Raw genomic sequence first — 13,633 nt, forward strand, 5'->3', positions numbered from 1 at the left:
GGTTCCGGCGAGGGATATTCTAGACCCATCCATGTTGAGTGAATTTCATCGCCTCCGCCCGGATCGCCCAGCGCCTCGGCCTCCGGGTCGTCCCCGAGGCCGACTTCGGCGCGCTGCGGGAGCTGCGCGTCAGGAGGGGGGTACTGTCACGAATATTACCGAAGGTGACTCCCCTTCTTGTTCGGGTGGCGCTCGGCGGTCGTCGTCGCCGGTCTACTAGCTATCGCCGATCCGTTGTTCTGTGTTCGTTTAGTTTTGTCTAATTGGTAGCACCTGTTTCTAGGTTGGTTGTTAGGATAGGGTATATATAGTCTGTTTAGCCCGCTTCTGTTTCGTGCGGGCTTGTTCATCTGTTTTGTTGGTTGAGTGTATTTTGTTGCATTTTGGGTTACACGCTGTCCGGTTATATTTCTGTTCATTTGTGTTTTCACTTTGTACATGTTGTGTTTCGGGACATTAAAGCGTGTTGTTTTTCCCACATCTTTGCTCTCTGCGCCTGACTCCACACCTCTTCACTCATAATTGTGACAATAACGCTGTACAATCTGAATTTCTTTCTAAAAAAGATGATTTCTCCGTGGATTATTTTAGAATGTGTTCAATTACATTTGGACCTTTCTTGCAGTGACGCCAGTGGTGAAAACTCTTTAAAACGTAGCTTGTGATCTTTGGTCCAATTTTGTTCCACTTTGCTGATACTATTGCATGTTACAGAATATGCATTGCTAATGATCCATCAATACTGTAAATGTCAAAAGCAATATGATTCAAAATACTTTTAAAAGTCATAAATATATTTAAGTTAAGTGAATCATTCATCAGTGAAAGCAATAATAGGTGACCTGCTTTAAGTACAGCACCACTAATATCTCAGGACTGTAGACACCATCCAGCTTGTTACTGAACTACCTGATTTAGAAGCTGGCTGGAGTGACATCACCACTTCCCTGCAGTGTGTCACCCAGTGGAGAACTGTGGCAATGACAGGAAAGTTCCTGAAGACACTGGAGCTCCAAGTGGCAGCATATAAAAGCTGTGAAACTCCCCCTGCCGAGACAGAAACCAATACATCCAACACTGAACACACAAGACTCAACACTCAACATTGACTGAAGATGCTGTGTTCCCGAGGATTCCAGTCTTCCCTCAGCCCATTGATGGACTTCTACTGGCCTGTGCGCAGTCTATGGCCAGAGGTCCGACCTCTTCTCAGCCAGCGGGATCTACTGCAGAGAAACCTGCTAGAGATCAAGAGCAGTCTGGAGCTGATGGCAAATCTCCAGCAGCAGATCTTTGAAGAGTTGGACAATGTCCCATCCTCTTTGACAATCCAACCAGTCTCCTACAAGCTGGATAAAGATGGAGAGGGCTTTGCCCTGACACTGGACACTAAAGACTTTTCCCCAGAGGAGCTGTCTGTCAAGCAGGTGGGCAGGAAGCTGAAAGTCAGTGGGAAGACAGAGAAGAAGCTGGATGATGGGGAAGGCTCCTACTCTTACAGATGCCAAGAGTTCAGACAAGAGTTTGATCTGCCTGAAAAGGTGAATCCTGAGACAGTCACCTGCTCCCTGGCTCATGACGGGAAACTCCACATTCAGGCACCAAAGAATCCATTATCTGGTGAGGAGGAGGTGGCAGAGAGAGTGGTTCCCATCAACTGTAGCCTGGATGTGGAAACCTCACAATTCCTGTCAAAGACAGAGGGAAGCATCACCGACACACAGAAGAAACAAGAGAACAGCGTTTCACATGAGGACTGATTTTTATTTCACTGGATGAGACATTTTCTAATACATATTTTTCATGTTTTGAGACTGTATGCATTTACATTTCATATCTTGTAACAATCAATATGATATGCTTTTTAACTTAATCAATAAAATATAAAAAAAACAGAATTTTGCAGTTGTTATGATCTCTTCAATGGATATCAACATAATGACCATTATCTATCTCTCATCAAAAGTTAACTTTCCAAAAGGCTCACTGGCCTGAAATTTTTCAATGATCATTTTCAATAAATTCAATTTTCAAAAAGCTCTCCTGAAAATGTTCTGATTCTAACATGTTTATGACATGTTTATAAACCTGACTTCTGAAAACAAATGTCATGTGGACTTGTCAGGATTTGCAATGTAGACCTTTTTGAGCAAGTGTCCTGTTTTAAATCATTGAATGTGAGTGAATAGTTTCCACAACTAGAAAATATTGTTTTTAGTTATCAAAAAACATACGTACATATATGATAAACATAATGCCAGACAACATCAAAAAATCAGTTTTCAACAATGTTATAGGAACATAAAATCGACACGTCCAATTTCATAACGCTGTACAATCTGAATTTCTTTCTGAAAAAGATGATTTCTCCGTGGATTATTTTAGAATGTGTTCAATTACATTTGGACCTTTCTTGCAGTGACACCTGTGGTGAAAACTCTTTAAAACGTAGCTTGTGATCTTTGGTCCAATTCTGTTCCACTTTGCTGATACTATTGCATGTTACAGAATATGCATTGCTAATGATCCATCAATACTGTAAATGTCAAAAGCAATATGATTCAAAATACTTTTAAAAGTCATAAATATATTTAAGTTAATTGAATCATTCATCAGTGAAAGCAATAATAGGTGACCTGCTTTAAGTACAGCACCACTAATATCTCAGGACTGTAGACTCAATCCAGCTTGTTACTGAACTACCTGATTTAGAAGCTGGCTGGAGTGACATCACCACTGCAGTGTGTCACCCAGTGGAGAACTGTGGCAATGACAGGAAAGTTCCTGAAGACACTGGAGCTCCAAGTGGCAGCATATAAAAGCTGTGAAACTCCCCCTGCCGAGACAGAAACCAATACATCCAACACTGAACACACAAGACTCAACACTCAACATTGACTGAAGATGCTGTGTTCCCGAGGATTCCAGTCTTCCCTCAGCCCATTGATGTACTTCTACTGGCCTGTGCGCAGTCTATGGCCAGAGGTCCGACCTCTTCTCAGCCAGCAGGATCTACTGCAGAGAAACCTGCTAGAGATCAAGAGCAGTCTGGAGCTGATGGCAAATCTCCAGCAGCAGATCTTTGAAGAGTTGGACAATGTCCCATCCTCTTTGACAATCCAACCAGTCTCCTACAAGCTGGATAAAGATGGAGAGGGCTTTGCCCTGACACTGGACACTAAAGACTTTTCCCCAGAGGAGCTGTCTGTCAAGCAGGTGGGCAGGAAGCTGAAAGTCAGTGGGAAGACAGAGAAGAAGCTGGATGATGGGGAAGGCTCCTACTCTTACAGATGCCAAGAGTTCAGACAAGAGTTTGATCTGCCTGAAAAGGTGAATCCTGAGACAGTCACCTGCTCCCTGGCTCATGACGGGAAACTCCACATTCAGGCACCAAAGAATCCATTATCTGGTGAGGAGGAGGTGGCAGAGAGAGTGGTTCCCATCAACTGTAGCCTGGATGTGGAAACCTCACAATTCCTGTCAAAGACAGAGGGAAGCATCACCGACACACAGAAGAAACAAGAGAACAGCGTTTCACATGAGGACTGATTTTTATTTCACTGGATGAGACATTTTCTAATACATATTTTTCATGTTTTGAGACTGTATGCATTTACATTTCATATCTTGTAACAATCAATATGATATGCTTTTTAACCTAATCAATAAAATATTAAAAAATCAGAATTTTGCAGTTGTTATGATCTCTTCAATGGATATCAACATAATGACCTTTATCTATCTCTCATCAAAAGTTAACTTTCCAAAAGGCTCACTGGCCTGAAATATTTCAATTATCATTTTCAATAAATTCAATTTTCAAAAAGCTCTCCTGAAAATGTTCTGATTCTAACATGTTTATGACATGTTTATAAACCTGACTTCTGAAAACAAATGTCATGTGGACTTGTCAGGATTTGCAATGTAGACCTTTTTGAGCAAGTGTCCTGTTTTAGATCATTGAATGTGAGTGAATAGTTTCCACAACTAGAAAATATTGTTTTTAGTTATTAAAAAACATACGTACATATATGATAAACATAATGCCAGACAACATCAAAAAATCAGTTTTCAACAATGTTATAGGAACATAAAATCGACACATGACCAATTTCATAACGCTGTACAATCTGAATTTCTTTCTAAAAAAGATGATTTCTCCGTGGATTATTTTAGAATGTGTTCAATTACATTTGGACCTTTCTTGCAGTGACGCCTGTGGTGAAAAGTCTTTAAAACGTAGCTTGTGATCTTTGGTCCAATTTTGTTCCACTTTGCTGATACTATTGCATGTTACAGAATATGCATTGCTAATGATCCATCAATACTGTAAATGTCAAAAGCAATATGATTCAAAATACTTTTAAAAGTCATAAATATATTTAAGTTAAGTTAATCATTCATCAGTGAAAGCAATAATAGGTGACCTGCTTTAAGTACAGCACCACTAATATCTCAGGACTGTAGACTCCATCCAGCTTGTTACTGAACTACCTGATTTAGAAGCTGGCTGGAGTGACATCACCACTTCCCTGCAGTGTGTCACCCAGTGGAGAACTGTGGCAATGACAGGAAAGTTCCTGAAGACACTGGAGCTCCAAGTGGCAGCATATAAAAGCTGTGAAACTCCCCCTGCCGAGACAGAAACCAATACATCCAACACTGAACACACAAGACTCAACACTCAACATTGACTGAAGATGCTGTGTTCCCGAGGATTCCAGTCTTCCCTCAGCCCATTGATGTACTTCTACTGGCCTGTGCGCAGTCTATGGCCAGAGGTCCGACCTCTTCTCAGCCAGCAGGATCTACTGCAGAGAAACCTGCTAGAGATCAAGAGCAGTCTGGAGCTGATGGCAAATCTCCAGCAGCAGATCTTTGAAGAGTTGGACAATGTCCCATCCTCTTTGACAATCCAACCAGTCTCCTACAAGCTGGATAAAGATGGAGAGGGCTATGCCCTGACACTGGACACTAAAGACTTTTCCCCAGAGGAGCTGTCTGTCAAGCAGGTGGGCAGGAAGCTGAAAGTCAGTGGGAAGACAGAGAAGAAGCTGGATGATGGGGAAGGCTCCTACTCTTACAGATGCCAAGAGTTCAGACAAGAGTTTGATCTGCCTGAAAAGGTGAATCCTGAGACAGTCACCTGCTCCCTGGCTCATGACGGGAAACTCCACATTCAGGCACCAAAGAATCCATTATCTGGTGAGGAGGAGGTGGCAGAGAGAGTGGTTCCCATCAACTGTAGCCTGGATGTGGAAACCTCACAATTCCTGTCAAAGACAGAGGGAAGCATCACCGACACACAGAAGAAACAAGACAACAGCATTTCACATGAGGACTGATTTTTTATTTCACTGGATGAGACATTTTCTAATACATATTTTTCATGTTTTGAGACTGTATGCATTTACATTTCATATCTTATTACAATCAATATGATATGCTTTTTAACCTAATCAATAAAATAAAATAAAAAACAGAATTTTGCAGTTGTTATGATCTATTCAATGGATATCAAAATAATGACCATTATCTATCTCTCATCAAAAGTTAACTTTCCAAAAGGCTCACTGGCCTGAAATTTTTCAATGATCATTTTCAATAAATTCAATTTTCAAAAAGCTCTCCTGAAAATGTTCTGATTCTAACATGTTTATGACATGTTTATAAACCTGACTTCTGAAAACAAATGTCATGTGGACTTGTCAGGATTTGCAATGTAGACCTTTTTGAGCAAGTGTCCTGTTTTAAATCATTGAATGTGAGTGAATAGTTTCCACAACTAGAAAATATTGTTTTTAGTTATCAAAAAACATACGTACATATATGATAAACATAATGCCAGACAACATCAAAAAATCAGTTTTCAACAATGTTATAGGAACATAAAATCGACACGTCCAATTTCATAACGCTGTACAATCTGAATTTCTTTCTAAAAAAGATGATTTCTCCGTGGATTATTTTAGAATGTGTTCAATTACATTTGGACCTTTCTTGCAGTGACACCTGTGGTGAAAACTCTTTAAAACGTAGCTTGTGATCTTTGGTCCAATTCTGTTCCACTTTGCTGATACTATTGCATGTTACAGAATATGCATTGCTAATGATCCATCAATACTGTAAATGTCAAAAGCAATATGATTCAAAATACTTTTAAAAGTCATAAATATATTTAAGTTAAGTTAATCATTCATCAGTGAAAGCAATAATAGGTGACCTGCTTTGAGTACAGCACCACTAATATCTCAGGACTGTAGACTCCATCCAGCTTGTTACTGAACTACCTGATTTAGAAGCTGGCTGGAGTGACATCACCACTTCCCTGCAGTGTGTCACCCAGTGGAGAACTGTGGCAATGACAGGAAAGTTCCTGAAGACACTGGAGCTCCAAGTGGCAGCATATAAAAGCTGTGAAACTCCCCCTGCCGAGACAGAAACCAATACATCCAACACTGAACACACAAGACTCAACACTCAACATTGACTGAAGATGCTGTGTTCCCGAGGATTCCAGTCTTCCCTCAGCCCATTGATGGACTTCTACTGGCCTGTGCGCAGTCTATGGCCAGAGGTCCGACCTCTTCTCAGCCAGCGGGATCTACTGCAGAGAAACCTGCTAGAGATCAAGAGCAGTCTGGAGCTGATGGCAAATCTCCAGCAGCAGATCTTTGAAGAGTTGGACAATGTCCCATCCTCTTTGACAATCCAACCAGTCTCCTACAAGCTGGATAAAGATGGAGAGGGCTTTGCCCTGACACTGGACACTAAAGACTTTTCCCCAGAGGAGCTGTCTGTCAAGCAGGTGGGCAGGAAGCTGAAAGTCAGTGGGAAGACAGAGAAGAAGCTGGATGATGGGGAAGGCTCCTACTCTTACAGATGCCAAGAGTTCAGACAAGAGTTTGATCTGCCTGAAAAGGTGAATCCTGAGACAGTCACCTGCTCCCTGGCTCATGACGGGAAACTCCACATTCAGGCACCAAAGAATCCATTATCTGGTGAGGAGGAGGTGGCAGAGAGAGTGGTTCCCATCAACTGTAGCCTGGATGTGGAAACCTCACAATTCCTGTCAAAGACAGAGGGAAGCATCACCGACACACAGAAGAAACAAGAGAACAGCGTTTCACATGAGGACTGATTTTTTATTTCACTGGATGAGACATTTTCGAATACATATTTTTCATGTTTTGAGACTGTATGCATTTACATTTCATATCTTATTACAATCAATATGATATGCTTTTTAACCTAATCAATAAAATATTTAAAAAAAACAGAATTTTGCAGTTGTTATGATCTATTCAATGGATATCAAAATAATGACCATTATCTATCTCTCATCAAAAGTTAACTTTCCAAAAGGCTCACTGGCCTGAAATTTTTCAATGATCATTTTCAATAAATTCAATTTTCAAAAAGCTCTCCTGAAAATGTTCTGATTCTAACATGTTTATGACATGTTTATAAACCTGACTTCTGAAAACAAATGTCATGTGGACTTGTCAGGATTTGCAATGTAGACCTTTTTGAGCAAGTGTCCTGTTTTAAATCATTGAATGTGAGTGAATAGTTTCCACAACTAGAAAATATTGTTTTTAGTTATCAAAAAACATACGTACATATATGATAAACATAATGCCAGACAACATCAAAAAATCAGTTTTCAACAATGTTATAGGAACATAAAATCGACACGTCCAATTTCATAACGCTGTACAATCTGAATTTCTTTCTAAAAAAGATGATTTCTCCGTGGATTATTTTAGAATGTGTTCAATTACATTTGGACCTTTCTTGCAGTGACACCTGTGGTGAAAACTCTTTAAAACGTAGCTTGTGATCTTTGGTCCAATTCTGTTCCACTTTGCTGATACTATTGCATGTTACAGAATATGCATTGCTAATGATCCATCAATACTGTAAATGTCAAAAGCAATATGATTCAAAATACTTTTAAAAGTCATAAATATATTTAAGTTAAGTGAATCATTCATCAGTGAAAGCAATAATAGGTGACCTGCTTTAAGTACAGCACCACTAATATCTCAGGACTGTAGACTCCATCCAGCTTGTTACTGAACTACCTGATTTAGAAGCTGGCTGGAGTGACATCACCACTTCCCTGCAGTGTGTCACCCAGTGGAGAACTGTGGCAATGACAGGAAAGTTCCTGAAGACACTGGAGCTCCAAGTGGCAGCATATAAAAGCTGTGAAACTCCCCCTGCCGAGACAGAAACCAATACATCCAACACTGAACACACAAGACTCAACACTCAACATTGACTGAAGATGCTGTGTTCCCGAGGATTCCAGTCTTCCCTCAGCCCATTGATGTACTTCTACTGGCCTGTGCGCAGTCTATGGCCAGAGGTCCGACCTCTTCTCAGCCAGCAGGATCTACTGCAGAGAAACCTGCTAGAGATCAAGAGCAGTCTGGAGCTGATGGCAAATCTCCAGCAGCAGATCTTTGAAGAGTTGGACAATGTCCCATCCTCTTTGACAATCCAACCAGTCTCCTACAAGCTGGATAAAGATGGAGAGGGCTTTGCCCTGACACTGGACACTAAAGACTTTTCCCCAGAGGAGCTGTCTGTCAAGCAGGTGGGCAGGAAGCTGAAAGTCAGTGGGAAGACAGAGAAGAAGCTGGATGATGGGGAAGGCTCCTACTCTTACAGATGCCAAGAGTTCAGACAAGAGTTTGATCTGCCTGAAAAGGTGAATCCTGAGACAGTCACCTGCTCCCTGGCTCATGACGGGAAACTCCACATTCAGGCACCAAAGAATCCATTATCTGGTGAGGAGGAGGTGGCAGAGAGAGTGGTTCCCATCAACTGTAGCCTGGATGTGGAAACCTCACAATTCCTGTCAAAGACAGAGGGAAGCATCACCGACACACAGAAGAAACAAGACAACAGCATTTCACATGAGGACTGATTTTTATTTCACTGGATGAGACATTTTCTAATACATATTTTTCATGTTTTGAGACTGTATGCATTTACATTTCATATCTTATTACAATCAATATGATATGCTTTTTAACCTAATCAATAAAATAAATAAAAAAACAGAATTTTGCAGTTGTTATGATCTATTCAATGGATATCAAAATAATGACCATTATCTATCTCTCATCAAAAGTTAACTTTCCAAAAGGCTCACTGGCCTGAAATTTTTCAATGATCATTTTCAATAAATTCAATTTTCAAAAAGCTCTCCTGAAAATGTTCTGATTCTAACATGTTTATGACATGTTTATAAACCTGACTTCTGAAAACAATTGTCATGTGGACTTGTCAGGATTTGCAATGTAGACCTTTTTGAGCAAGTGTCCTGTTTTAAATCATTGAATGTGAGTGAATAGTTTCCACAACTAGAAAATATTGTTTTTAGTTATCAAAAAACATACGTACATATATGATAAACATAATGCCAGACAACATCAAAAAATCAGTTTTCAACAATGTTATAGGAACATAAAATCGACACGTCCAATTTCATAACGCTGTACAATCTGAATTTCTTTCTAAAAAAGATGATTTCTCCGTGGATTATTTTAGAATGTGTTCAATTACATTTGGACCTTTCTTGCAGTGACACCTGTGGTGAAAACTCTTTAAAACGTAGCTTGTGATCTTTGGTCCAATTCTGTTCCACTTTGCTGATACTATTGCATGTTACAGAATATGCATTGCTAATGATCCATCAATACTGTAAATGTCAAAAGCAATATGATTCAAAATACTTTTAAAAGTCATAAATATATTTAAGTTAAGTTAATCATTCATCAGTGAAAGCAATAATAGGTGACCTGCTTTGAGTACAGCACCACTAATATCTCAGGACTGTAGACTCCATCCAGCTTGTTACTGAACTACCTGATTTAGAAGCTGGCTTGTTTAGAAGCTGGCTGGAGTGACATCACCACTTCCCTGCAGTGTGTCACCCAGTGGAGAACTGTGGCAATGACAGGAAAGTTCCTGAAGACACTGGAGCTCCAAGTGGCAGCATATAAAAGCTGTGAAACTCCCCCTGCCGAGACAGAAACCAATACATCCAACACTGAACACACAAGACTCAACACTCAACATTGACTGAAGATGCTGTGTTCCCGAGGATTCCAGTCTTCCCTCAGCCCATTGATGGACTTCTACTGGCCTGTGCGCAGTCTATGGCCAGAGGTCCGACCTCTTCTCAGCCAGCAGGATCTACTGCAGAGAAACCTGCTAGAGATCAAGAGCAGTCTGGAGCTGATGGCAAATCTCCAGCAGCAGATCTTTGAAGAGTTGGACAATGTCCCATCCTCTTTGACAATCCAACCAGTCTCCTACAAGCTGGATAAAGATGGAGAGGGCTTTGCCCTGACACTGGACACTAAAGACTTTTCCCCAGAGGAGCTGTCTGTCAAGCAGGTGGGCAGGAAGCTGAAAGTCAGTGGGAAGACAGAGAAGAAGCTGGATGATGGGGAAGGCTCCTACTCTTACAGATGCCAAGAGTTCAGACAAGAGTTTGATCTGCCTGAAAAGGTGAATCCTGAGACAGTCACCTGCTCCCTGGCTCATGACGGGAAACTCCACATTCAGGCACCAAAGAATCCATTATCTGGTGAGGAGGAGGTGGCAGAGAGAGTGGTTCCCATCAACTGTAGCCTGGATGTGGAAACCTCACAATTCCTGTCAAAGACAGAGGGAAGCATCACCGACACACAGAAGAAACAAGAGAACAGCGTTTCACATGAGGACTGATTTTTATTTCACTGGATGAGACATTTTCGAATACATATTTTTCATGTTTTGAGACTGTATGCATTTACATTTCATATCTTATTACAATCAATATGATATGCTTTTTAACCTAATCAATAAAATATTTTAAAAAAACAGAATTTTGCAGTTGTTATGATCTATTCAATGGATATCAAAATAATGACCATTATCTATCTCTCATCAAAAGTTAACTTTCCAAAAGGCTCACTGGCCTGAAATTTTTCAATGATCATTTTCAATAAATTCAATTTTCAAAAAGCTCTCCTGAAAATGTTCTGATTCTAACATGTTTATGACATGTTTATAAACCTGACTTCTGAAAACAAATGTCATGTGGACTTGTCAGGATTTGCAATGTAGACCTTTTTGAGCAAGTGTCCTGTTTTAAATCATTGAATGTGAGTGAATAGTTTCCACAACTAGAAAATATTGTTTTTAGTTATCAAAAAACATACGTACATATATGATAAACATAATGCCAGACAACATCAAAAAATCAGTTTTCAACAATGTTATAGGAACATAAAATCGACACATGACCAATTTCATAACGCTGTACAATCTGAATTTCTTTCTAAAAAAGATGATTTCTCCGTGGATTATTTTAGAATGTGTTCAATTACATTTGGACCTTTCTTGCAGTGACACCTGTGGTGAAAACTCTTTAAAACGTAGCTTGTGATCTTTGGTCCAATTCTGTTCCACTTTGCTGATACTATTGCATGTTACAGAATATGCATTGCTAATGATCCATCAATACTGTAAATGTCAAAAGCAATATGATTCAAAATACTTTTAAAAGTCATAAATATATTTAAGTTAAGTTAATCATTCATCAGTGAAAGCAATAATAGGTGACCTGCTTTAAGTACAGCACCACTAATATCTCAGGACTGTAGACTCCATCCAGCTTGTTACTGAACTACCTGATTTAGAAGCTGGCTGGAGTGACATCACCACTTCCCTGCAGTGTGTCACCCAGTGGAGAACTGTGGCAATGACAGGAAAGTTCCTGAAGACACTGGAGCTCCAAGTGGCAGCATATAAAAGCTGTGAAACTCCCCTGCCGAGACAGAAACCAATACATCCAACACTGAACACACAAGACTCAACACTCAACATTGACTGAAGATGCTGTGTTCCCGAGGATTCCAGTCTTCCCTCAGCCCATTGATGGACTTCTACTGGCCTGTGCGCAGTCTATGGCCAGAGGTCCGACCTCTTCTCAGCCAGCGGGATCTACTGCAGAGAAACCTGCTAGAGATCAAGAGCAGTCTGGAGCTGATGGCAAATCTCCAGCAGCAGATCTTTGAAGAGTTGGACAATGTCCCATCCTCTTTGACAATCCAACCAGTCTCCTACAAGCTGGATAAAGATGGAGAGGGCTTTGCCCTGACACTGGACACTAAAGACTTTTCCCCAGAGGAGCTGTCTGTCAAGCAGGTGGGCAGGAAGCTGAAAGTCAGTGGGAAGACAGAGAAGAAGCTGGATGATGGGGAAGGCTCCTACTCTTACAGATGCCAAGAGTTCAGACAAGAGTTTGATCTGCCTGAAAAGGTGAATCCTGAGACAGTCACCTGCTCCCTGGCTCATGACGGGAAACTCCACATTCAGGCACCAAAGAATCCATTATCTGGTGAGGAGGAGGTGGCAGAGAGAGTGGTTCCCATCAACTGTAGCCTGGATGTGGAAACCTCACAATTCCTGTCAAAGACAGAGGGAAGCATCACCGACACACAGAAGAAACAAGAGAACAGCGTTTCACATGAGGACTGATTTTTATTTCACTGGATGAGACATTTTCTAATACATATTTTTCATGTTTTGAGACTGTATGCATTTACATTTCATATCTTATAACAATCAATATGATATGCTTTTTAACCTAATCAATAAAATATTTAAAAAAATCAGAATTTTGCAGTTGTTATGATCTATTCAATGGATATCAAAATAATGACCATTATCTATCTCTCATCAAAAGTTAACTTTCCAAAAGGCTCACTGGCCTGAAATTTTTCAATGATCATTTTCAATAAATTCAATTTTCAAAAAGCTCTCCTGAAAATGTTCTGATTCTAACATGTTTATGACATGTTTATAAACCTGACTTCTGAAAACAAATGTCATGTGGACTTGTCAGGATTTGCAATGTAGACCTTTTTGAGCAAGTGTCCTGTTTTAAATCATTGAATGTGAGTGAATAGTTTCCACAACTAGAAAATATTGTTTTTAGTTATCAAAAAACATACGTACATATATGATAAACATAATGCCAGACAACATCAAAAAATCAGTTTTCAACAATGTTATAGGAACATAAAATCGACACATGACCAATTTCATAACGCTGTACAATCTGAATTTCTTTCTAAAAAAGATGATTTCTCCGTGGATTATTTTAGAATGTGTTCAATTACATTTGGACCTTTCTTGCAGTGACACCTGTGGTGAAAACTCTTTAAAACGTAGCTTGTGATCTTTGGTCCAATTCTGTTCCACTTTGCTGATACTATTGCATGTTACAGAATATGCATTGCTAATGATCCATCAATACTGTAAATGTCAAAAGCAATATGATTCAAAATACTTTTAAAAGTCATAAATATATTTAAGTTAAGTGAATCATTCATCAGTGAAAGCAATAATAGGTGACCTGCTTTAAGTACAGCACCACTAATATCTCAGGACTGTAGACTCCATCCAGCTTGTTACTGAACTACCTGATTTAGAAGCTGGCTGGAGTGACATCACCACTTCCCTGCAGTGTGTCACCCAGTGGAGAACTGTGGCAATGACAGGAAAGTTCCTGAAGACACTGGAGCTCCAAGTGGCAGCATATAAAAGCTGTGAAACTCCCCTG

The 13,633-nt window shown here is 40.0% G+C and overlaps 7 protein-coding genes across 7 annotated transcripts; all 7 read left to right on the top strand.

Annotated features, from left to right (window-relative positions):
- The first annotated feature begins 1,070 nt into the window (after positions 1-1,070).
- On the top strand, positions 1,071-1,761 carry LOC124047800 (heat shock protein 30-like). Its single transcript, XM_046368113.1, has one exon. The coding sequence runs from the start codon at positions 1,116-1,118 to the stop codon at positions 1,758-1,760; it is 645 nt and encodes a 214-aa protein (XP_046224069.1). The 5' UTR covers positions 1,071-1,115; the 3' UTR covers position 1,761.
- Positions 1,762-2,887: 1,126 nt separating this feature from the next.
- Positions 2,888-3,550, top strand: LOC124047801 (heat shock protein 30-like). Its single transcript, XM_046368114.1, has one exon. The coding sequence runs from the start codon at positions 2,905-2,907 to the stop codon at positions 3,547-3,549; it is 645 nt and encodes a 214-aa protein (XP_046224070.1). The 5' UTR covers positions 2,888-2,904; the 3' UTR covers position 3,550.
- A 1,150-nt stretch (positions 3,551-4,700) lies between these two features.
- Positions 4,701-5,345, top strand: LOC124047664 (heat shock protein 30-like). The gene has a single exon (XM_046367976.1). The coding sequence runs from the start codon at positions 4,701-4,703 to the stop codon at positions 5,343-5,345; it is 645 nt and encodes a 214-aa protein (XP_046223932.1).
- A 1,106-nt stretch (positions 5,346-6,451) lies between these two features.
- On the top strand, positions 6,452-7,141 carry LOC124047802 (heat shock protein 30-like). Its single transcript, XM_046368115.1, has one exon. It carries the CDS (start codon positions 6,497-6,499, stop codon positions 7,139-7,141), a length of 645 nt encoding a protein of 214 aa, XP_046224071.1. The 5' UTR covers positions 6,452-6,496.
- A 1,135-nt stretch (positions 7,142-8,276) lies between these two features.
- Positions 8,277-8,938, top strand: LOC124047803 (heat shock protein 30-like). The gene has a single exon (XM_046368116.1). The coding sequence runs from the start codon at positions 8,294-8,296 to the stop codon at positions 8,936-8,938; it is 645 nt and encodes a 214-aa protein (XP_046224072.1). The 5' UTR covers positions 8,277-8,293.
- Positions 8,939-10,059: 1,121 nt separating this feature from the next.
- On the top strand, positions 10,060-10,796 carry LOC124047804 (heat shock protein 30-like). Its single transcript, XM_046368117.1, has one exon. It carries the CDS (start codon positions 10,105-10,107, stop codon positions 10,747-10,749), a length of 645 nt encoding a protein of 214 aa, XP_046224073.1. The 5' UTR covers positions 10,060-10,104; the 3' UTR covers positions 10,750-10,796.
- A 1,065-nt stretch (positions 10,797-11,861) lies between these two features.
- Positions 11,862-12,547, top strand: LOC124047805 (heat shock protein 30-like). The gene has a single exon (XM_046368118.1). The coding sequence runs from the start codon at positions 11,902-11,904 to the stop codon at positions 12,544-12,546; it is 645 nt and encodes a 214-aa protein (XP_046224074.1). The 5' UTR covers positions 11,862-11,901; the 3' UTR covers position 12,547.
- The last annotated feature ends 1,086 nt before the right edge of the window (positions 12,548-13,633 follow it).

This window comes from Oncorhynchus gorbuscha, linkage group LG11, assembly GCF_021184085.1.
Source record: "Oncorhynchus gorbuscha isolate QuinsamMale2020 ecotype Even-year linkage group LG11, OgorEven_v1.0, whole genome shotgun sequence".
NCBI classification, from domain to species: domain Eukaryota; kingdom Metazoa; phylum Chordata; class Actinopteri; order Salmoniformes; family Salmonidae; genus Oncorhynchus; species Oncorhynchus gorbuscha.

Bases quoted from the DNA above. Each gene is read 5' to 3' on its own strand.
- LOC124047800 (XM_046368113.1), top strand. From the start codon at position 1,116: ATGCTGTGTTCCCGAGGATTCCAGTCTTCCCTCAGCCCATTGATGGAC.
- LOC124047801 (XM_046368114.1), top strand. From the start codon at position 2,905: ATGCTGTGTTCCCGAGGATTCCAGTCTTCCCTCAGCCCATTGATGTAC.
- LOC124047664 (XM_046367976.1), top strand. From the start codon at position 4,701: ATGCTGTGTTCCCGAGGATTCCAGTCTTCCCTCAGCCCATTGATGTAC.
- LOC124047802 (XM_046368115.1), top strand. From the start codon at position 6,497: ATGCTGTGTTCCCGAGGATTCCAGTCTTCCCTCAGCCCATTGATGGAC.
- LOC124047803 (XM_046368116.1), top strand. From the start codon at position 8,294: ATGCTGTGTTCCCGAGGATTCCAGTCTTCCCTCAGCCCATTGATGTAC.
- LOC124047804 (XM_046368117.1), top strand. From the start codon at position 10,105: ATGCTGTGTTCCCGAGGATTCCAGTCTTCCCTCAGCCCATTGATGGAC.
- LOC124047805 (XM_046368118.1), top strand. From the start codon at position 11,902: ATGCTGTGTTCCCGAGGATTCCAGTCTTCCCTCAGCCCATTGATGGAC.